This window comes from Chaetodon auriga, chromosome 5, assembly GCF_051107435.1.
Source record: "Chaetodon auriga isolate fChaAug3 chromosome 5, fChaAug3.hap1, whole genome shotgun sequence".
Lineage (NCBI taxonomy): Eukaryota > Metazoa > Chordata > Actinopteri > Chaetodontiformes > Chaetodontidae > Chaetodon > Chaetodon auriga.
The window spans coordinates 10,702,302-10,725,965 of NC_135078.1; the positions used below are offsets into that span (position 1 = coordinate 10,702,302).

A 23,664-nucleotide genomic window follows, 5' to 3' on the forward strand; every position below is an offset into this window, starting at 1 on the left:
CTTAAACTTTGTATTGTGGTGTCATAATAATTTGTCATATTATCAGGATGTACTGTGTATGTGTTTGAATGGACTTAATTTTGAGAAACCTCATATGGTGCTTTTTAAAATAGTCAAAATTACGTATTTTATATAAACACACTGAAAGTAATTAGGTCAGATCTTTACTGTGAGTCACATCTTAAATCTGTGGATTTAAATCTGTGGTCACATAATTAATTTGGTATATGGTTACCTCGAAACAGAGGGTGGCTTGTCTTGATTAAACACTCAGCCTGCTCCATTCTCTCTATCAGATTAACACTGTATGCCAGGAAATAATGATCTGACACTAATTTATGACATCTTTCGAGAAGTTGTTTTCAGTAAAAGGTCCTAACCATGGCAACAGGTTAATTACAAACTAAGAAGGTGTGTGTTTACTCTTGCACTTCTTATGCTTTGTTAGCAGTCACTGAAGGCAACAGTGTGGGAGTCAAATGAGAAGACAGCAGCTCCACCACAGCTCATCTACCCCAGTATAATTATTCACGGTTTGAAAGTTCATCATTTGCATTATATTGCTGGTGCCCTTATGATTTCAAAAACGCAAGTGCAATAATTCATTCCTTTAAGAACAGTTTTAACACCCCTGTTTACCCCCTGCTGAGAAGGGGTTTAGGAAAATGTACATGGCCCTTAAAGAAAGGTTGACTGTCTCAAGAGAGGCAGACAATACAACCTTGTTTGTGGACTTTAAAGCGACAGCTAACTAATGACAAAGCTGCTGTTCTGCTGGTAATAACAATCTCAAGCAGCTTTATTAAACATGTCGAGCAGTAGGTAGAGTGTAAGGGAGAGGAGAATAGAGGGGAAGACAGAAAGTCCTGTCCATGCAAAATGGATTGTGATGCAACAGTTGAGGCCAGCTATGAGTGAGCTGACAGCAATAACACTGAAGCAATTTTTTTGTAAGGCTTAGTCTGTTTCCATCTATCCTCATTACAGCCCACATCTCCTATGTGTTCAATAATTCAAACAGGGTGACTGGCGGCCCTTTCCTCTGGTTGGAGAAACCAGAACTAATCATCTTCATAGACAGTTATATAGAACATCCAGGACATATGGAGGCACAAAAATGGCCACAAATCCATCCAGTGTGGATGAGATTGAGGCAGATACTATGAAGGTTGTTGTTAACAAGTTTACGGAATAACAACTCAAACTAAAAAATCTTAAGGGTGCCCCTGCAGTTCAAGCCTGGGACTAGCCAAAACCCATAAAGACTGGACCACATATAAGAATTGCTTCCACTATCTTGCACAGATGTTTTAGTCTTTGAAAAGAGGGAGCACTGGTCAGTGACCACTAAGTATGTCACTTGGTACAGAGGGGTTAGGTCAAACCAAAACCAAGCCCCTCTCTCTAACAGAAACTGGCTAAAATGACACTATGAGAGGCTGAATTAATGAACTGAACCAAAATGGCAATTCAGTGTGATGTGCTGTCTCTTACAGAGAACCACCTGGCCAGTGGCCCCAGGTAGTGTAAGTTTGATCCCCATCACAGAGACAGAGGAGTGTGATTCACTGATATTATGATCGTCCTTTTAGAACAAAAAGACTGTTGCTGACATTGAGATATGCCCCTTTAGAGACTCCAAATGTACCCACATTTGCATGTAATATATGGAGATAAACTGAGCTGAGGCGGTGAAAAAAAGCTGATAATCGACTACGAAATTCGAACATTTCCATAAACAAAATCAACCACAAAGATATCTAAGCACAGTCTTTACTTAAAGCATTTTAAGATCCTCTTTCCTGTCTCCACCTCATCCCGGCCACTTCGTACCTTTATCTCTTAAGCTAAGAAGACACACAGTTTAGCGGTTCTTCAGCTTAGAGGCTGTCTCAGGATTTGTGAATAGCTTCACAATAGCTCATTTAGGATTTAATCTTGAAATTGAACTCTAAGAATTAGAGTTTTTAGGGTTTCCCATCCCCCCCTGCAGTTATAGTCAGGATAAGTCTCCAGGAAACAGGAAATTAATGTAAATAAATGTTATGTCCCCAGAAGTGATGGAAATACGACTACGTGTGTGTGTGTTTGTGTGTGCACGCGCGCACGCGCGCACGCACAGCCCAGCTCCTGATTTCCAGATTGATTTTATAGGATTTTCTTTTTCCTATTGATCTCTGAAGATGAAACAACATGCTCACTTGCCCTCGGGGTCAGTGGCAGAGCAGCAACCATGAAGAAGTTGGAGGATTTGGTGTCTCACTCGGGGACATTTCAGCAGGACGGATCTTTGCTGTCTCAGCTGGTTGACACTGTCAAACAGCTGCTGCTCATGCTGAAGGACAGCTTCTTTTTTCTTTATGCCAATGCCCCTCCCTCCCTTTCCAAGTAAACAAACCTGCACTGTGGCTTTAATGTCGTGGACAGACAGCATGTTGTTAGTGGTATTCAAGAGTAAGAAGCATATTAACATCTAGCCACACTGTTAAATGCGCTGCAGCTGAGCAGCTAACTAGCTATCCAGCCTGCAAACTGACATTAAGGCTGCAAGATACCCGTTTTTGCATTTTTGATGGCTGTGAATTTTTGCTTTGGTCATTTTGCATCACGTGTGAGAATTTGTGTTTTCAACTGAATTTGGGGGTAGTAATGTATAACTGTTTATGAACTACTGTAGCAAAGCTTGTACATGCAACATGTGGAGCCTCTTCCACCAAATCATACTGTCCAACCAAGACAGCGCAAGACACCTTCACAGGTAAGAACACCAGGGATTGCTGCCCTCTGGTGGTCAGGAGTATTAATAACAATTATCACTATATTTCGACAGCTGACGGTGCCACAGCAACAATAAAATAATACAGCCATATGTGCATTAATTGCAGAATTAAAGAGGGTATTTAAAAGTAACACAAACCTCGCTTTCTCTTGTAATGAATTACTTTTATATTCAGTCACTGGTAAAGTAATTCAATTACTTTGAGAGAAGTAACTAGTAACTGAGCTAATTACTCATTTTCAGTGCACAACACTGAAAGGCAGAGGAGACACGCTAAGAAATAATGATTGAGTCCTTGTGCTGTTGGACGCATGCTTAATAACAAACCACGAATTCCAAAAAAAGGTGAACATTGAGTGCTGACGGCCAATACGCTTAAAGGTCCTGATGTCACTTAACATAGAGGTCAAGAGAAAAAAAAAACACAGGAGGACGTTCACACTTCACATGTGCAGCGTGTTATGTGTGGTGTTATGTTTGAGGACAACAATTTCTCTTACATCACAGCATCGCGTCACCTTGGGAAGAGGAATGTGTGTGTTTGGGAGTTCAAACAAGAATACTGAGAAAGAAGGACGAACGTAACAAGAACCTACACATGTCCGGTCTCGTGAGCCACCACAAAGGCTGAGGAGAAGCCGTCTTCATGGTTGAGGGTGCAGCTCCGCACCGGGTGGCACATTCCTGTGACTGGAGCATAACCTGAAGGACATCAAGAGAGAGGATGAGGGTTACTGTAAGGCTTCTTTTCTATAAAGAATCCAGCTAATGCAAATCAACTGTAAGTGAACATAATTCTTGGCAGACGGACACATATAAATCTGAAGGTCAAATGACCAAAAATACAAAAATACATTTTCACTCTCTTACTCCTCATGATGCATGCAGATAGCTTCTGTTTTCTCTCTTGAGGGTCTAACATTTCTGATGCTGCACAAATATTGTGAAGGCAAACACAGTTTTACTGCACTGATCAACTGAGTGAAAATGACAGCAGCCTGCATTTCCAAAAGCTACGTCCTTGTTACTTTGGATAATCAACAGACCTTGCTATGAACATTTTTCAACAAAAATACCTACTACCACAGAAACAGTCCCTAATGGCTTTGGATTATTCAGGGTAGCTAATAAATTGTCTCCAGACAGAGATGTTGCTGCTGAGTTTTTCAAATGTAATTTTTTTAATGCTTTCAACCCCATAAAAGTAATCCCATTCGCCTACATTGAAGGCAGGAGTTCCTAAGGTAGATATCTCAAAACCTGGGCAAATAAAACTGACACTACCTGGTAAGGGGGTGAACTTATCCTTTAAGTAGGCCAGATCAGTGTGTCTGTCTGTGTATGTATTGTGTGTGTTTACGTGTGTCACATCATGATCGTGATGGTACATGTGATGCTGAGCCCTGCAACAAAACAGGAAACAGACAGCAGGAGGGGGAGGGAGAGCGGGACATTCAGCATGGAAAGGAGGAAGAGTTTCCATGGTCATGGTTGTCACCCTCATAGTTATTAATTATGACTGAAATTCCAATTTTTACTCTCCTATTTCCCACGATGCTTTATTTGCATGTTGTTGCATCAGTCGCTGTGAACACATTGTTGACATTAATGCCGTAACTGAGAGAATGGAAGCTACAGCTGGCAGCACTGATGAGCCTTAAGTGTGCCAAAATTAGAATAAACACGTGTTTCCTCATTTTGTCCTTGCTCTGTGCTGTTGTTTTGCCACTTTACTAACCGTAACACACCTGTATCTGCAATATTGTGAACTGACGTTAAACTTGTTTGGCACCAAACAACAAATATGGATAGATTTCATAAGAAATGAACCACACACTGCCAGGCAGAGACATTTAGGGAACATAAATTGGCACAGCAGTGCTAATATACCTTTGGTACGGTGCCACTAATAATGGTCCTTGCTCAAACGTAGACATCCAAACCGCAAAACAAGATAGTCTTTTTATCATTTGTCATTCTGAGTGAGCCTCTTGAATGAATGGATGTCTCCTGTCTTTAGGGTTTTTGCTTCAGATTTCATTGCCTTGTCTATTATCATGGTAAATTAAAGACGATGAGTGCAGAAAAGATGAAAACTGAGTTTTACTGTGAGAAAATGGAAACAAAAACTAAAAACTGTACTGATTTTGTTCAACTGAAGCTAAATGTAACTTTGGTCTGTTGTATTTTGAAGAGAATTCATGCTTGATTTTCTGCAGTCTAGTTGAAAAATCCATCATCATTACCAATTTATGATTGTATTACTCCCCAAACTATATACCTATTGCAAAAATACCAATTCTGAAGTCATTCATCTTAAAAATAATCCCATCTCTACCAAGTACTGGAGCTGAAACAAAACAAAAAATAAACACAAGAAAACAAGAACAACATGACCAACATGCTAAACTAATACTGAAGCCAAATAATAATTAAATGGAGAATGAAAGAGATGGAATGAAAAGGTAAAGAAAATGCATGAAATAAATGTGCTCTGGGGCATCCAGGAGGAAAACACTCCCTCTCAGTGCTGCCTCCAGCAAACATAATTGACTCTTCGTGCGTTATGCTTTCTCAAGGGTATAATTTACTCTTTGGGAATTGGGGGGTGAAGTTCTCAAAATCTAGTTTTGTCCCATTATATGCAAGAGGGACAAAACTAGATTTATCCTCCTCGCATTGCATTTATAGTTTGGCTGACTCTCTGTGAACAGTGCACTCTTTCAGTCCAGCTGCCATAATCTAGATGAGAAAATTCTCATGCGAGTTTACAAATATCCAGATTAGTTCATCCAATTTTATCATTACTATGCACTCACAACAAAAGTTGCAGCAGAGAGCAACTTGGGATCATTTTAAGGCATTAACATTTCCCGCTGATTATGTACAAGCAAACAGTAGAAAACAAGACAAGACAGAAGAAATGACAGTCCACCGGTGAGCTGCACATTAGCACCATTCAGTAGCAAAATCTGAAAGGATAGCAGCTAGGGTCTATGCCACGGCTGCTAAGAAGTGGTGTGGTGTTGGTGCATTAATAATGAAATAATTTAAAAAGCATCTATATTCCTTATGGAAGAATGACATACCATGATAGAGTACTGTTATGTGAACCAGAAGCACAGGGTCTAACAACTGCAAAATAATAGTTAACATTGATAATCCCTTCTCTAAAATGCAGAAACCAGGATGAGACACCTTGTTCAGTCTACTTTGAAAGGTTTCAGTACAGACAGAAGCTCATCTGAGAACATTCATCACCTGGATGAATGTTATGTGTGACATGAACAAAATGCTTTGGTGTAACTGGCACTGATCTTTGACTTTGTTTTGTGACTCTCTTGGGAGACCATTCATTCTTAGCTTTTATTTCTGTTTATCAGGGGTAAAAGTTCTAAAAAAATAAACCTTACGTTACGCTTCCTTGTCAAATACGCTTCTCCCTGCAGAGATACTGAGACAGAGAGAGGCGGGCCAGCGAGACCAGACAAGGTGAGTATGCATTCATGGAGTGTGTGTGGAGTGTGTAAAACATACAACGCATATGCTTCTTCCCACACACCCAATCACAATGCACATGAGTCAGTTGAGTAGTATTAAGTGTCTCAGGAGAATAGAAACAGAGGCATAACAAAAGGTTCCCGAACAACAAACCATTCGCACTGTAGACCTTCACATACATGACCTGTGTTTTTCAAGCAACAACAACATATTCGGTTAATAAGTGACATATTTCTCACTTGTTTGAGAGTTTAACGGAAAAATACACCCTCAGACCCTGTTGCACTTGTTTACTGCACATCATCAGTGTACTCTATCAATGATTTCTGTAAGTAACTGGAAGCATGGTCTCAGCCCATGAATTTGTTGCATTTATTTGTAGGTCATGCATGCAGCCATTGCAATTACTGTTGAACTGTATTTAGAGTAAGTATAATTCTGAGGTTCTTCAAATATTCCCTGTTACATTAAAGACTTAGAGATTGTAAATAGAAAATTTTACTTAGTGTGCAAGTAAATTTACTGAAGGCTTAGGAGACGCACGATCACAGCCTTGACAAAGGATTCAATGTAATGCCACAAGAATAGATTTTGTTTGTTTCCATGGTGATTGATGGATTAGATTAGCTATTTAGGGAAGGCAGAATTCCATCTTTACCATTAACTTTTTCTATCAACCTCTTATTGTCTGTTCACTGTCTGTGGGGTGAAATCTTGTCATTTGCTTTGTTTATTTCAGCCCGTGAAAATGATTCAATTTCAAAACATGTCACACTCAAACAGAGAAGCTTAATGACATCTTGCTTACAGCGCGGCTCTGTGATTATCAAAATCTAACAATGGCTCGAGGAAAGACCGCGGAGAAGTGATTGTAAGATGTTTTCCCCAGACACCATTGAAACAATTCTGCCTTTGACTAGTGAAGTCCGAAAGGATGCCATGAGGCCTATCATGTCTTAATATCCTTGATGGCATCAAAGAAGACTGAGGCTGCTTGGTATAGGAATTTGATTGATATACAAACAAAAGGCAGCAGCTATTGGTTTATTTCTCCCAATGGATTTCAGATCGAAATTGATTAAACACAGTAGCCAGAGCATATATCATTAAATATTCCCTTGAATTTGTCTGCAAGGCAAATGGCCAGACAATAAGTGCACCAATACATAGAACAATTCATTTCAACATTCATTCATTCATTCATTCGTTCTTCCCGCTACTGTTAGGAAATAACTGCTTGCTAGTTGCGGATAGTGGATGGAGGGTGGAAGCACTTATCTTTTCTCCTGTGCCTTATACTGTGGAAGAAAGAGAAGGAGCTTCAAAAGGTTTGGTTATTACACAGAAATAAAAGACTATTTTAGTAAGTGATGTCAATTCAATGTTCCTAAAATGAAAGCTAAGTTGAGACTCAAACAGTACAATGGAAAGGTCTTGCACAGAAACAGCTTCCTGCTTCTTTCTTGTTCTTCAAAAAAGCCACTCTACAAGCATGCACAGCATATCATGATGAATAATTAATGCTAATACTAATATATCAAGAGGAGCTGATATTTTGGTTCAAGACCTCTGAATTACTGCCCACATCACAATTCAAACAAGAAAAATGAAAAGAAAAGGTATTTCAGATGGATTATTAGGCTTAGGATAGTGGAATATCTGTACAGATTGAATAAAGAGGGAACATGCTAATCAAAAATAGGAGCTACAGTCTGTCACTGAAATACAGTACCCTGAATTGTGACCATGCCTTTGGCACACCTTGCAATATTTAAGGAAATGGCATCTATGCATCTATAAAGAAACTATTGTAAATTGTAAGTCCAGAGACTCAAAGTGTTCTGTATCAATCTCCATATATTCCAGGTAGGTTAACGTCTTTGCTAATTTGATGTTTGTTTCGTATTCGAGAGAGAACATTTGAAGTTTCCAGCATACTGTGTGCCAACATGAGTGTTATACTGTACATCCAAATGACAAAGTAGAAAAAGCAAAGTAACGATTTCATTCCCATGAAAAAACTACCATGACAGTGTGAATTTTTAGAGTTAAATAAGGTCTGCTTGCTCTATTTGCTTATTCTACTAATTATTGAGAACACTGGAGCACCAGAGAGACAGACATGCAAGTGTTGGACAAGCACACTGTACTGTGAATGACTGCAGGAAAAGAAGACACTGTTTGAATGGCGAAATGTTTTGATGCAGCTTTGAACTCTTCAGTTACCAAGCATCCCCACAGGGAACACACCACAAAAAAATACAGTGTCTCCTGGCTTTTATAAAGTGGAGACGTCACCAGCTGATCTTCTCTCTGTCACTGCAGCTTCAAGTCTCCTGTGCACAGTGTGAAAGAGATGCTTCGCTTGCTGTACATCAAAACACAAACACACGCTGACCTTTTCCTACCTGAGCCGGCAAAGTGGGGAGAGACAATCGATCCTTTCAGTATTTTCCACGGTACTATTCAAGGTGATAGCGAAGTGATGATGAAAAAGACAAAAGATTTAGTCTGAATGGAAAGTATGCAAGCGTGTACTGATTTTTAATTATGTATGCAGTACTGTTGGGAGCTTGGGGGTGACCTCAGTAACTGAATTAATTACACTAGACGTGGGAATGGAATTTAATGAAGTTGATATTCTAATAAAAATTGAATAGATTTTTTCATTTATTTATAGATAAAATAACCAGATGTGAATGTCTGTTTTACTGAATAAGTAAAATAAACTAAATGACGATGCAAAAATCCTGTCCTGCTTACTGACTCCCAGAATTGTCCACAAGCAGTGATATTAAAGAGTTATTTATGATGGTGTAAATACATAAACCCATGCCAATCCCTATTAGAGCACAACTCCAGGATCACAAGGTCAAATCTGACTTGCCTCCCGGCCCCTTGAAATCACTGAAATCACAAGAACATAAAAAGCGGATGTGCGTTGCTCTTCCTGCTCTGCAGAACTGTCACATGGTGGTCATTTGTCCTATTGATTGGTTGGTGAACATAAAGAAGGTGGAGCTTACCCAATATGAACCTGTCAGAAGACACCAGGAGGGAAAGATAGAGACAGAGGAGAAAGCCCCAACACAATGAAGTTGGGATGCATTAACAGCCCTGATCCCTGAAGTGTTTTGGTGTTTATATCTTAACCTAAATGAACTGAAACAGGAACTGAGCTGTGAGCTGTCAGTGTGCAGTTCTGACACGCCCTGACTCCTGTCACCCAAGTCGAATTCACCAGGGTTCGGCTTGGCCTGCATCTGTTCTTAGGCTTCAGCTAATGATGGCTCTCAGTATATGTTGTGGCCTCTTGGCAGCTGGTGTAGCCACAGGGCTGAGTATTGATTAATCCCCATAGACAAGACAACAAATGTGTTTTCCAGCGTTGCTTCTCCAATGCTGCTATGCTGTGACAGTTTCAACACACCAGAAAATAATAACTCTCTGAGTCTGCGTGCAGGCACAGAGAGTTATTATTGTCATGCTAGTTATCACAGCCTCTGATGGTCTGTCCATGTACCTTGGCTCTTATTCCCATGACAGCAACATGCCTAAAAGTCTGCTATACGTCAATGGCACTGAAGGACAATCAGGTTCTAAACTAAAATCAAAACATTACTATCAGGTGCAGTTCAGCCAATGCTGGATGAAAGCACTTAAGTGTCTCACATTTCAGGCAGAGCGTGAATCTGTATACCAGGTCACTGGTCATTTAAGCCTCAGGTGCATCACTCTGACTGTGTGCTCTATGTTGATACTGTCTCCATTTTATGCATCAACAAGCTGAAAGCATGTAACCACATGAATTGCAGAGCTTATTTCCTTTGGTCCAAAGCACAGTGGGAAAATTTCATTTGCTGCATCTTTTTTTCTATTTTACACAACAGGATTCAAATTGCGCCCCAATTTGTAAATTCTCATAACCTCACAAGTAGCTCGTCTACTGGACCAAGTTTTAATTTAATTCAGATAACATGCAGTGAGTACAGAAAGTTTTCAGAGCCAAGTATTTAGACTCTTTGCTATGACACTCACTATTGAACTTTCATACATTTTACTTACCAAGTTATGCTTCTATGACTTGGAATAAACCTGAGCCAAACAGAGTTCACTGGACATAATTGAGAAAGGCACACAGCTATGTCAGAGTGAAAAGCAAGCCATGAGGTCCAGAGACTTATCTGTAGACCTGTGAGACACGATCGTGTCAAGGCACAGATCTGAGGATGGACATAGGATCATTTCTGTAACATTGAAAGTGCTGAAGAGCATGGTGGCTTCTGTCAAATGGAAAAAGTCTGGAATCACCAACCGTCTTCCTGGATGTAGGCACCCAGCCAACCTGAGCAAGATGAAGGACCTTGGTCAGACAGGTAACCAAGAAGCCAATGTTCACAATGAATGACATCCAGAGTCCCTTTGTGGGGATGGGTGAACCCTAAGAAGGACAAGTATCAGTGCAGCACTCCACCAATCTGGCCTTTATGGTGAAGTGGCCAGACAGAAGCATCCCTCACTAAAAGGGACATGACAGCCCCCTGGGAGTTTGCCAAAAGCCACCTGAATGACTCTCAGACCACAAGAAGCAGAGTCCTGTGGTCTGATGAAATGAAGAGTGAAGCATCACCTCATTAACACCATCCCTACAGTCCAACATGGTGGTGGCAGCATCATGCTGTGGACATGTTTTTCTGTAACAGGGACTGGAAGACGAGTCAGGACAGAGGGAAAGGTGGATGCAGGAAAATACTGAACAATCCTGACTGAAAGCCTTTTCCAGAGTGCTCAGGATCTCAAGCTGGGGCCAAGGTTTACATTTCAACAAGACAACAGCCTGAAGCATAATCCCAAGACAACACAAGACTAGCTTTGGGGAAAATCGAGGAAAGTCATGGAATGGCCCAGGTGTCTTCTGACTGCTGGCTCTGCTCATCAACACACCTGTCTGCAATCAACTCGTCAGTCCTCCAGGTCTTCACACCTGTCTCAGCCCACAGTATACCTCCCCAGCCACTTCAGCCACTCATCACCAGATGTTTGTTTCACCATGGCTTATTTTATGCTTCAAGGCCAAATTCAGTTTCTCTTTGTGATTTTTCTCCTTGAGTTGATGTTTTCATTAACCTTTCTGTCTGTATGTCTGCCAGCCAACTCCAATTCTCTACGTCATCCCTACCAGTCACACTTCCCTAGTTGCTGCCTCCACGCTTTTCAAACAACTTCTTTTCTACCAACGTCTCCTATTTTGTGTCCTGCCCTCGAGTTCAACTAGTGTTTTCATAACAGAAAAGAACCTACCAACATGATAATTAGCTGTATTTGCAAATACAACACTGGAGGCAGAATGAGTACAGATAAGACACATAACATGTCTGCTCCATTGCCAATAAAAGTTCAGACTGAGCAGTAGTGACCTATTTTCCAACTGCTCAGCCTCCTTGATCATGTATCATGTTATTTCAGCATTGAACTCAAGTACTCACATGGTTACAGACTGGTTTATATCCATTTAACTTTTTTCTGTCTGTCATTATTGTGTTTATACCTCCTGAGTGAATCACATCATACAGTATAATAACACATTTCCTCCACGATTAGTTAGCAGCATTTTTCTGATATGCTTTCAGTCCTCTCCGCTTTTCTTGCAGTTTTTATTTTCAACTCAGTCTGTGTTTCCTGACCAGAGTTTATTCAAATAAAGTGGAACTGATTTTTCTGCCAGCTGGTCCACATCACGACCACAACATCCTACACAACAGTAACTAACCATTATGGCATCCTCTTTGCACTGCAAAGCCGGCTGCTTTTGTTTCTTGGGTCGAAATACAAAAAGTCTTTCATTACCTATGTCATACAGGCCTTGAACACAGAATGACTGCATCACTTGATCTGCTCTCTGGTATTATTTATGCAACCTATATGCTGCTACCTGTATGTGCTTTTGCTATACCTCAGGAGAAGCCAAAGACAAAATTCCACTGATGTGGAAAATAGAATTAATCCATCAGACAATCAGCCAATCAATCAATCAAATAAGCACATCAGATTCCACTCTGTCTCTGCAAATGGCCCCAAGTAAGAAGTCATTGTGAAGAGCACTGCAGACTTGTAAAACAGAGATATTTTGATTATGATTATTGGCAGAGGTTTTACGTGGCAAAAAAGAAAAAAAAAAAACAGTAGTAATGCCTCAAATTTTAAATAAACTGACAAAATGTCACTGCGCCAGTTAAATCTGGTATATATCTGGGACACGTCTGTATACTGCACCTTATAAATTACTTCTGTTTTGTCTTCACAAAAAACAAAAGTATTAGCAGGTTACCCAGAGTGTACAGTGTTCACTTCCAAGAGAAAAATACACACAGCTGTTGTTCAAATGGGCAAATAAAGCAAGTGGAATGGGCCTTTAATAGTGACGACCTTGGACTGATAGTCACCCTCATTGTTTCAGTTTTGCTGCTGTGGAGGAAATAAGAAGCGGACTGAGAAGTCAATATCAGACAGACAGTATAAATTGCCTTGAGTCTCCAGCCTTTCCAGGTCTGCATTCACAAGATTAGACATTAAGGAAAGGTACCAAATATGAAGCACAAAAGGGCTCTGGGGTATTACCCTAGCAGGATTGGTTGTGCTATTTTTGCTTGATATTGGTGACCTTTTTGATTGGTCAGTGCTCTTTTTCAAGGCTTGTAGCAAATGGGACCCAAAGAATTGTTAAAGCTGCATTTGATATGCAATTCACAAATGAGAGCTTCGTTATTTTGAAACTTTCTTAAAACCAGCTTGTTGAACTCATCAAGACAAGATGTGTTATCCTATAAAATGAATGGAAGGCCGCCTGAGCCTCTCACAACCATTCATATCAAGAATAATTGATGATGATAGCCTCATGTAACTGTATTCAGATCAAAAAGCTGCAGGCAACCGCATTTGAACCAGTGTGTCCTAGGGGGCCTTACCCTGCATCCCTGTGGGGCCGAAGCCTTGCCGAGTGAGGAAGATTGCATGGTCATGATGTTCAGCGTGATCAGGGTCGCCCTTCTGTTGCACAAATGCCCAGCGGCACACATTCTCCAGGCTCCGTGATGGGTTGCCTCTTTCAATGAGGCTGATGGACTGACAGGCAAGAGAGAGAGGGAGAGAGAGAGAGAGAAATGCTTACTGCTGAGGCTTCACTGTGAGAATGAACTCATAAGTATTCTGTCAGCAGCCCAAAATTGCATTGACTGCTTATCTGACAAGTATAAGTACGGTTCACTGTAGCCACAGATTATACATGGGGTGATAATAAGTGGATGGCATACTAAACGTTGTCTCTGCAATCTATAAAAAATAAACACAAATACACTAAGTACTCTAAATAGTGTGTTTTTACAGTATGTGTGAGAGAGAGCAAGAGAGGCTGACCCCTGCAATCTGCATACATTTTCTTCCCTGTTTAGCACCTCTGCTCCCTTATTAATGGCTCTGGGTGTCACTAGCGTGCTCCACAAGGCTGAAATAGCCACTTATCTGAAGCAATTACACAAATATTTCTGACTAAAATAAAGCACGAAAAGTGTTTTTTTTTCTGTTTGGGTTTCTGTTTGTGTACTCCTGGGATTGCATTTGGGACTTTTATCCCGCAGAGGCACACATGTTTGTGACTTTCTTTTCTATCTGTGTGCTGTTACAGCCAGTGATGATGGGTTGATGCTTCATCTCTCTGTCAGAGCCTCTGTTTCCCCACAGCAAACACAACAAATTGTTGTGTCACAGACTTTCAGGGTCGGCAGGGGGGATGGGAGCGTTTGTGCTGCTCGACTGTGGCAACACCTTCAACATTTTACCCATAAATGTTCTGTCTTGCCAATGTAAATCTTTGACAGGCGCAAGAATTCAGAGCAGACTACAATGAGCACACCAACCATTGAAGTTGCAGTTCACATCCATGTCTGTCCAGATTTCTATCATATATGTAGTCAAGACTTTGAAGGAATTTAACAGGTATTAGGTATCTTGTTATTAAGCTACACTGACATGTAGGATTCCAGTGTAACTCACCTTGGCATAGCCCAGCATGATCATCCTCACCAGGACCACGTTGATGTGGACACCCAGCGACTCGTCATGGTAAATCTCATTGACCTGAGGAGAGGGAAAGACATTATAAATCTGAGGGCTATCAATAGCTCACACCAAGAGCATTTCTTTAAAGGCATCTGCTTCACAGACATGTTATACCCCCTATCTTGTTAACTCTGGCCTTCTGCTTTCCACTCATCGGAGGAAAAGAGCAAGAGAAACAAACCATTCTTTACAAATCAGTCCATGAATGACTATAATCACAGATGAGTGCAACCACTATTTTGAGGCTTTATGGGAGAGCCAGTGAATGCATCAAGGAGGAGGGTATTATCATCATGTTCTCATCCTGTCTGAACATCCTAGGAGAGGGATCCCTCCTGTTGCTCTTCCTGAGGTTTCCTCCATTTTTTTTTCCCTGTTAACGGGTTTCTTTCCTCATCTGAATTGAGGATATAAGAGAATAGATGGAGGGTGTCGTATGTTGTGCAGATTGCAGAACCCCTTGAGGCAAATTTGTGGCATGCTATATTGGGCTATATCAGTAAAACTGACTTAAGTAGGTGTAACAAGGGATGTTTTTCTTTTGTGTGGTTAAAATGACCCATTGCAGAGGACATAAAACAGATGCAGAGAGGAACAGAATGAACAAGACAGAAGCATGTTTAGTATTCAGACCGTCGTAGCTCCTTGGAACGCTGAGTTAACGTAAAGAGTCTGGGGGAGTCAGGGAGCCTGACCAACGTTTCCTATCAGCTTAAATCTGGGAGCTTTTCTTCACACACACTCCTGCTGTGTCCCCGTTTTTAGCATTGCACCGTCTCACACTTTTCTTACCACTGTTATCTTCCATAGACCTGTTGTGTGTTTTTAATCAGCTAAAGAGATCAAATTTCTCCTTCAGGGATCAGCGTCACTCACTGTACCTGCTGGTAACTGGGACATATTAAATACACTGTTGGATTTGCTGTTAAATTATTCCATGTGCATGTTCATTTATCTACTTGAAGATGCAGAGAACAGCCTTTGTTTTTTTTTTGTTAGACTTTGAGACACTTAATCTTGCTCTGAAATAAATGGCAGACAAAATTCATTTATATTAGTGGGAATAATTTGGACATTGCTTTTATGTTTTTATGTATATTAGATAGTTTAATTAGCATTTCTAGAAGAACTAAAAATATAACTGCTTAGTTCAGAAGGTGACCAGCGAAGTTACAGGTGATAGAAACTGAAGATTTGAGCAGATGTGGAGAATATTAAAGGAATAGTTCAACATTTTGGGAATCTTGGCTTTATTTCAAGGTGAGAAGAGGATACCATGTATGTGACTCCACCTAAAACCACTAATTGTCTTTTTACAGTTCTGCTTGTGGGTTAGGTTTGGGTAAAAGCTGACACAGTGGCCCTGGTTAGGGTTTTGATCTTCTTTTCTAACTCTCAGAGAGAAAGCAAATACGTTTATTTACCCAAAATGCACGTTGTTCCTTTAACAAAGCATGAGATAACCAGCATGCCTGCTTGGCGTTTACATTTTTTGCACCTAGAATTCTATCATATTATACTATATTTTATATTACAGTCTACCTTTTGCAGAGATGTCATACCTCTGTCTCACTGGAAACACCATGCATTGTATTGACAGCTGACCTTTAAAAGGCTCAGTGTGATGCGTGTGGTCATCCATCAACCCATCTTTAGCACTGTTGTTTTGCCATTAACTATTGACCTTACAGTAAGCAGCAATCGAATCAGTGAACAAATCAACATCTTGTGCCAGCTCTCTGACACTGTATATGAGAGGACCTCATTAGCAACCAGGGGCATTTGGACTGAAGCGACGGGCAGCATCACAGTGGGTCTCATTTTTTTTGGGCCAGTGAATTCTCACCGAGCTTATCCGCCTCATTGCACAATATGTCAGTGTTCTCCACACAGGGTTGAGGAGGTGGAAAAATATATTCCAGCAGCATATAATCACATGCTAAATTATCCTCAGAGCATTGTTTTTGCCTTATAGACTTTCTGTAGTGCAGCGACGCCAGAGGACCAGGGCAACACGCTGCAAACCCGTGACTCGTTGTCCAGCAGATTCTACTGCTCGCCGCTTTGGACTGGATGAAGCAACAATCTGGCTGTACGTTCCCCCGTGCTTTATGTAGAAAGGACACAAATACTGTAAATGCTGCTGATCCTGAACTCGCATCTCATGACAGAGCAGCTCGACAGTAGCTGCACCGTGAGCCTTTCCTTCAGGGCAAAGCTACGCTGTACGTTATCTTTCTCCCACTCGCTGATCTGCTCACTTTCAGAGGCTGATGTACGAGACATCACAGCAGCTTCTACAGTAGGACCCACTTCCTCTCACTGCACGTGTTCAGCCTCACGTTTTATTCGTTCAGCTCATGCAACTTCTCAACGGCCACAATACATCTCTGCGGAGGGACATGGAGGATTGAAGGGGTTATCAATCAGTGCTGCTAACTGAGATGTCTGCCTCAAAACTTCCTTTTGTGTAAGCTGGTCAAAAACAACTATACTTCCTCTCAGCTGTTGTATTGTATTGTATTAAAACTAGATCTTTTCTTGGGCTGTCTAAACTGAATTTCTAGCCAATCTGAGCTGGTCATGGTGTTAATAAGACAGTAATACAATAGTGCACACAGAGCAGGATTTAAATAAAATAGTGCCATCCATCTTGTATCCTTCTATCCTTCTATCCAAATAACAATATAAAATTCAATTATATATTTCAGTTACAATTCAGTGTTTCATTGCAGCTGACTGGCAGCATCAAGGTTTGTCTCCAGCTGTCTTTTCCACCAATGAGACGCACAAAAGTCATATAGAAACAAGTTGTTGCATACAGAGAAAACAGAGATGTGTCGGTCATACTGCATGAAGGCTGATGTGATGTGCATCAGTTAATAGATCTCCTATCCCAAATCACAGGAGAGAAACAGAGATTTCCTCTGATAAACAAAAGATGTTTTTTTTTTTCTACAATAACGTGCCTAATATTGTGGCAATTGTTAGGGGCTCATTCCTGTTTTAATATGACACTGCCCAATTCACAAGGCCAAATTCATAAAGAAGTGGTTTTCCTAGTTCAAAGAATGTGACTGGCTGTGCAGAGCCATGGCCTCAACCCCATGAAACGCCTTTAGGACAAACTGAACGCAGACTGTGAGCCAGACCTCATCTCCCAGTACCAGCGTGGGACTTTGCTAATGGTCTCACGACTGAATTGGAGCAACCCCCTGCAGCTAGGTAGTGCAGAAAAATGCCGTATTGGATTTGGAAATTTGCAAAAATGATCTACAGGTGTACAGGTTTAGGCGTCCACATACACATACTTTTGGCTTTGTATGGGAAAGGACATATTGCATTTTTTTTTTTTTTTTGGGGGGGGGGGGGGGGGGCTTGGATTACAATTAGCAAGCATACAACACCTTCACTTGCATTTTCTACATGATGCTATCGCTGTCCAATAACACAACTGTGCAATAAATTCGACCTTTGTGACGCCTGTTTAGTTGATGGTGACACTGTCACAGAGGAGGTGCTGATTTAACTCTAGTACAGAGTGAGCCTGTGTTGTACTGGACTCCATTACAGTGAGCAAAACATTTGAAAAACACAAATAATGTTGTCCAATACATAATGCTGCCTTAAAAAATGACCTCACCGAATAAACATTTCTCTAAAATATAGCTGTGACACTGGTTTGAATGAAATTTTATATGTGTTTGTCTCTGTGTGTAGTATACTGGTAACTGAAATGGAAAAGTTATTGCAGTACATAAATGTTACCAACAGAGGTCATTAAAAGTCATGCATGGACCATTAAGAGGACTCATTAGTGGAAGTGGCACCTCAGCTTCCTGCTTCACCTCATGAGTGGTTTCTGCTATGTTTTATCTTTTATCTACTATCTAATGTCTTTTTAATGGCTGTGGAATCGCTGGACTTCGGTCTGGATAATTTCACATAATCAAACTCACATTACACAATTTCTATCTTTTTCTTCTGATACTTAAAGCAGAAATGCTGATTATCATCTTGAGAAATACCTTCAGACTGTTAACTGCATCTATCATCTTAGAGCTGTGATTCCTGGAGATAGTAGACTGCACAGGACATTGCTTTTCATTGGACTGCTTTACGTGAATGAGTAGATGTGTAGTTTCCGTCCAACATGAAAATTGTGACACAAAAATGAAGCTGTTATGGATCTTTGACAGCCTGAGAGGAGAGTTAGTGGCACCAGGGTAAGCAATTTTTTTTTGCCAGGTGCGTCTTTTTATGTGTACACCAAAGCCTGAAACAGATGAACCAACAGCAGGCACAATCTTTACTCAAGACTCCAGTGAAAAATTATCCAAAAATAGAAGTGGTGTGAGACCTTCAAGGCACAAATCCCCTTCACTGAAACACCCCAAAAGGCCACGACAGTATGCCAAAGAAAATGACAAACTCTGTGCATAAATGCAACAAAAAGAAGGCTACAATATCAAAATTAAACAGACATACAGTATTCCCAAATGTTTGATAGTAAGCGATTACTAATTTTGCACACTTTGCAAGCATCACAGAACTGAATAAAATGCCTTGAACCAAACTGGACTGCTGAGTACAGCTGAATGCACTGAGCAGCCAAGCATGTGATGAGAGACGGATGCAGGCAGACAGACAAAAAGGACCACAAATCAAATAGAGAAAAATACAGAAGACAGTTCCTGCGACAGACGCTCTGATCACTTATTGATTTGTAGTAAGTATGAAAGCTGTGCTGCGCTCGCTAATGGAGTTTCATTAATGACGAAGCATGTGGCAAAGACAGAGGAGTTAATTCTCATTTACTGTCACAGATTGGGGAGCAAGTGTAATGCTGGAGTGGTACCTCACAAGTTAATACAGCACGTCTGTAAGAGTTGACCTGAAAACCACATTGTTGTTGATCACATTGTCGACAGCAGTGTCACTGGTAAAGATGCACAGACACACACACACGGCTGCAAACACACTTGGTAAATACATACACACATACAAGCTCATTAAAATGTCCCAGTTGTGATTCTCTCCAGGACAGTGGAGAAATCAAAAAGAGGAGAGGAGAAGATAAGAAGAGAAAAGACAAAGGTACAAAAAACAAGAGGGGATGAGGGGAGAAAGTGAAAGAAGACAATATGAGAGGAGAGGAGATAAGAACAAAAGGAAAAAGAGAAGATGAGAGGAGAAGAGATGGGGAGAAAAGGGAGGATAGAAGGAATGAAGGGAAAAGGAAAAGTGAAATGGGGGCGCAAAAGGGGAGAGGAGAGAGAAGGGAAGAGAGGAGGACAGCAGACAAGAGAAGAGGGGGAGAACAGAAGAGGAAAGGAAGAAGGTAAAAGGGATGGAAGGGGAGAAGAGAAGACGAGACAAGAGGAGGTGAGAGGAGAGGAGAGCGGATCATCCGGGGTTGGTGGTTTGAAAGGAAATGAGACAAGAGGAAAGAAGGGCGACGAGAAGGGCAAAGGGAAAGAGGTGAGAAAAGGAGAGAGGGAAAGAGAAGAGGTGAAGTATACAGTATTTGAAGGAGTGTGTGAGAGAGAGAGAGAGAGAGAGAGAGAGAGAGAGAGAGAGAGAGAGAGAGAGAGAGAGAGAGAGAGAGAGAGAGGCAGAGGTGTGAGGCTGGAACCAGACACTGTTGTCAATCACTACAATCAGTGCTCAGAGGCCGAGCTGCCGCCAGTCAAAGCCAGCCGAGGCTTCTACTGGAAAACACCAGAAATAAGCTCATAACATCCTCACTGCTGCAGCAAAGTGAGAGCGAGTGAGAGAGACGCCTTGATAGATTCACCACATGGCCTCACGTTTGTCTCTGAATAACTGATCACTCAGCAGCATCTCCTCTGGGTGTATGTGCAGAACGAACCGAGCAGAGCGTGAATTCAGCCAGTGGTCAGTTTGGAGGAATTTAACTTACAAGCTGATATTTCAGTCATCAGATAGTTTGTCAATTATGGGATGTCACACCTTTGATATATTAAGAAAAAATCATGAGATGCTTAGTCAAAAGCAAGCTATGAAATCAAAATAGAGATAACTGGTTATATATATATCGAGGAATCGATCTGTTTCATCTGTTTCAAAACCTTCCCCCCAGTTATCCAGTGCTTTTAATTTGACTGACCCCTTTCAGTTTTTCACTCAACAGCATTCATGTTCGTACTCACACGATACGTGACTATTATGCTCAATAAAACTTGGTTTGTGAGGATTTTAATTCTAACTCAGGAATAAATAATGAAGCGTGTCATCAACAATAAGCCAGTGTAGGTGAGAGAAACAATCTTGTGTTTTCCCACATCGTCAGACAAAAACAAGAACACAATACAGACAGCAGGTAAGGGACTGCGGAGTAAAGAGGAAACAAAATGATGCCATATTTTTGGATGTTTTTTAGCAGTTCCGGCTGAAAAGGATTTAAAAAATATTTCTAGGACAAGGCCTTCGAAGAAACGCATGACAAATCATCAGAAATAGAGCCGTTCCTCTCTGCAATCAACAGATAGCAGGCTGAAACTGCGACACACTGGGTGTCACTCCGATAAAATCAACGGCAGCGTCATCCTCTTCACGGCTGGCCCGTATTCTACATCTGCTTCATCCGATCAAAAACCATAACCCGCTTGTCAACGATTAGCTTCGTTTCTTTGATTTCGTCGGCTAAGTCCAATTCTTCTCCCACACAGCACGTCATCAACAGCATAAAACGACGTTATCCCATTGCTGTCAGAACTGTGTATATACATATAATGCATGTGTGGCACACAATCATCTTCAACCCATCCCCAGTCCTCCAGGGAAGCTTTGATCATCAGCGGACGTGTTGGTGGGGAACAGCAGCAGCTTCCACAGTGAAGCCACTCTCCACAGAGAGCACGAGAACAACTGCCTTCTGCCTGCTTCTCCGTCTGTATTGAAATGCCTCATTAAAGGAATGCCTCGCTGTGCGGCCAGCAAATGGTGGCACATAAGTCCAATTTCTTTTACCACTAGTGAAGCTTTTCTGTGACATCTGTGTTGAGTAAGCACTTCAATTCTAATCCGCCTCCAGAGGCAAATGACTGCCTGAATCGATTGTAAATTGCCAGTGAAGAGCATCTGATTAAATGACCCTGCTGATGTTCTACTACACCCAGAGCAGATGTAGGTGGGATAATGCCTGCTTGGGATTTGATGGCACACTCCTTTCTGTTTGAACGGACATAATCCTATCCAGAGAGAGCAGTACGGCGTTCTGGTGTGGAAAGAAGTGCAAATTGTGCACAGACGCATTAGGCGTCCCCCCCAGCTGTGTGTTGTCTGTGATCACCGTGGGTCTGTGGATGAAACACTGAACCACAGCAGAGGACTCGCTGGGGAGAGGTGCTGTTAACACTGACGGCTCATACATTCAGATCATGACCACTTGTAAACAGCATGTGATCGTGATGGCAGATCAGAGGGTTACAGCACCCTTTAGTGTAACATCCTCTGTACTGTTTCTGCTTATCAATAATGACAAAAACTGAAGTTTAGCTGTCCGTTAGTCTGGTTCATGCTGAAAACCTTCATCCAATATGACTTAAAAAAGGACATTTGGATTGGTAGTTGCTACTGGCCCTGTTCTGATCTCTATCAGTTCCTGAGAATAATATCTGCTTTTTTGCCTGCTAGCTGTTCCTCTTCCTTCACCAACCAGTCAACGGCTTTGTCTGAAGGCTGTTTGGTGGAAGATGGTTAGCATACAGCTTGTTCATTCGAGCTTGTTGGCTGAACACAGCTGGCTGCTGCTGTTCGAAACAGGGTTGATGAGAGTGCTGAGACTGAGAACTGTACAGTAAATGTGTTGCAAAACCAAAACTATTGGCTAAAAGAGGCTAAAAACAGAAATGTTGGCTCGCTACAAGTGAAGTAAGTTCATGGCAAGATGAATGGCTGTGACAGGAAGTGTTGTGAAGATTTGGGCTCTCTATATCTGGATTTCCACAGTATTTATCCGAGCAATCTTCTTTCATTGCTACAGTACAGTCTAAAATGCCTCACAGAGTCAAACTACCTTCTGAAACACCCATCCCTGTTAAATTCTGTCCAGCACAAAAGACCAATGCATACACGTGCGTTACACTGCAAGTGGACTATTCAAACTCGGAACAAAAGCAAGTGTGAGTGACTTACGATATTCATGAGAGTGAGGAGGTAATTCTGCACGTGCTCCTTGCCGTGAAATCGAACCACCGAGTCATCAACCCCCAGCAGGATTTCAATGTTGTAGTCGTCCTCCCCGGCGTCTCTGCGCCGTCGGCTGCGGACAGTCTCATTGACCTGCCGGGCTACAGAGTCGAGAGTCCCGGGTACATCCAGCTCTGGTTCTGCACAGGGATCAAGACGGGGGGGGGGCAGAACTGTTAACGTGGATGTGCAAGAACTACAATTCCTGAAAGCTGCAAAACTTTGTTTTTTAATTCAGTCTCAAAATAAAAACAAATAATCGTGTTGGAGATGAGTCACGCCACAAATGGTATGCAATTACCTAGAAACACAAGTGTTTCTGTCTACAAAAGGTGCTATGGAGCTGCGAGATGACTGAATCAACACTGATAAGTGTGTCACACAGGTCATCTTCTGATAGAAATAGAAATGGCTGTTCATAAATCTGTTTCATATTTGACGACTGCAAACAAACCACTCAACCATTTACTGATCATTCAAGTAAAAATGGTTCATTTTATGGTTCAGCTTCTCAGATGAGATGATTTTTATGCATTTCCTGGCATCACTTGAAAATCTGTGGGTTTTGGACTGTTTGTGAAACAAATCAAGGAATCTGAAGACGGCTCTGGAGAATTGTAATGGACAATGTTTTTTCACTATTTTAAGACATTTTATAGACAATTTATCAAATTACTCAATAGTGAACATAATGATAAGTTGCAGTCCAAAACTTGAAATCTAAACAGTGTAACACACTAAAAAAGACTTTTACATGTGAGATTTCTTTTAGTTTTTCCAGAAGTTGATTCCAACTGGAAACCCTCGATGGCCCTTATACATTCATCACAAACTGTCAAACATACATTTGTAACATTCTGATGTATTTTTCATTCAGTCAGACAAGAAACCATTTACATAGTAGTTTGCAACCATGCCCTGAAGTAAATGACTCTGTATTTCTATTACTGTGCAACATGCTGTATCACACACAGCTGACATGATTCATACCGTGCATTCACTGATGGTTAATAATGAAGCCACAGGCTGTTGCTTTTATTACATACTGTAAATAC

The 23,664-nt window shown here is 41.2% G+C and overlaps 1 protein-coding gene across 1 annotated transcript in view; it reads right to left on the reverse strand.

The window, feature by feature from the left end:
* The window catches only part of adamts3 (ADAM metallopeptidase with thrombospondin type 1 motif, 3), a 122,514-nt gene that overhangs the window by 44,628 nt on the left and 54,222 nt on the right, over positions 1–23,664 (reverse strand). The window contains exons 6-9 of the mRNA XM_076731739.1: positions 22,556–22,741; positions 14,330–14,413; positions 13,246–13,402; positions 3,376–3,481 (exon numbers count right to left, since the gene is read on the reverse strand). Of these exons, the coding sequence (XP_076587854.1) occupies positions 3,376–3,481; positions 13,246–13,402; positions 14,330–14,413; positions 22,556–22,741 (533 nt within the window). The remainder of the gene's footprint in view (positions 1–3,375; positions 3,482–13,245; positions 13,403–14,329; positions 14,414–22,555; positions 22,742–23,664) is intronic.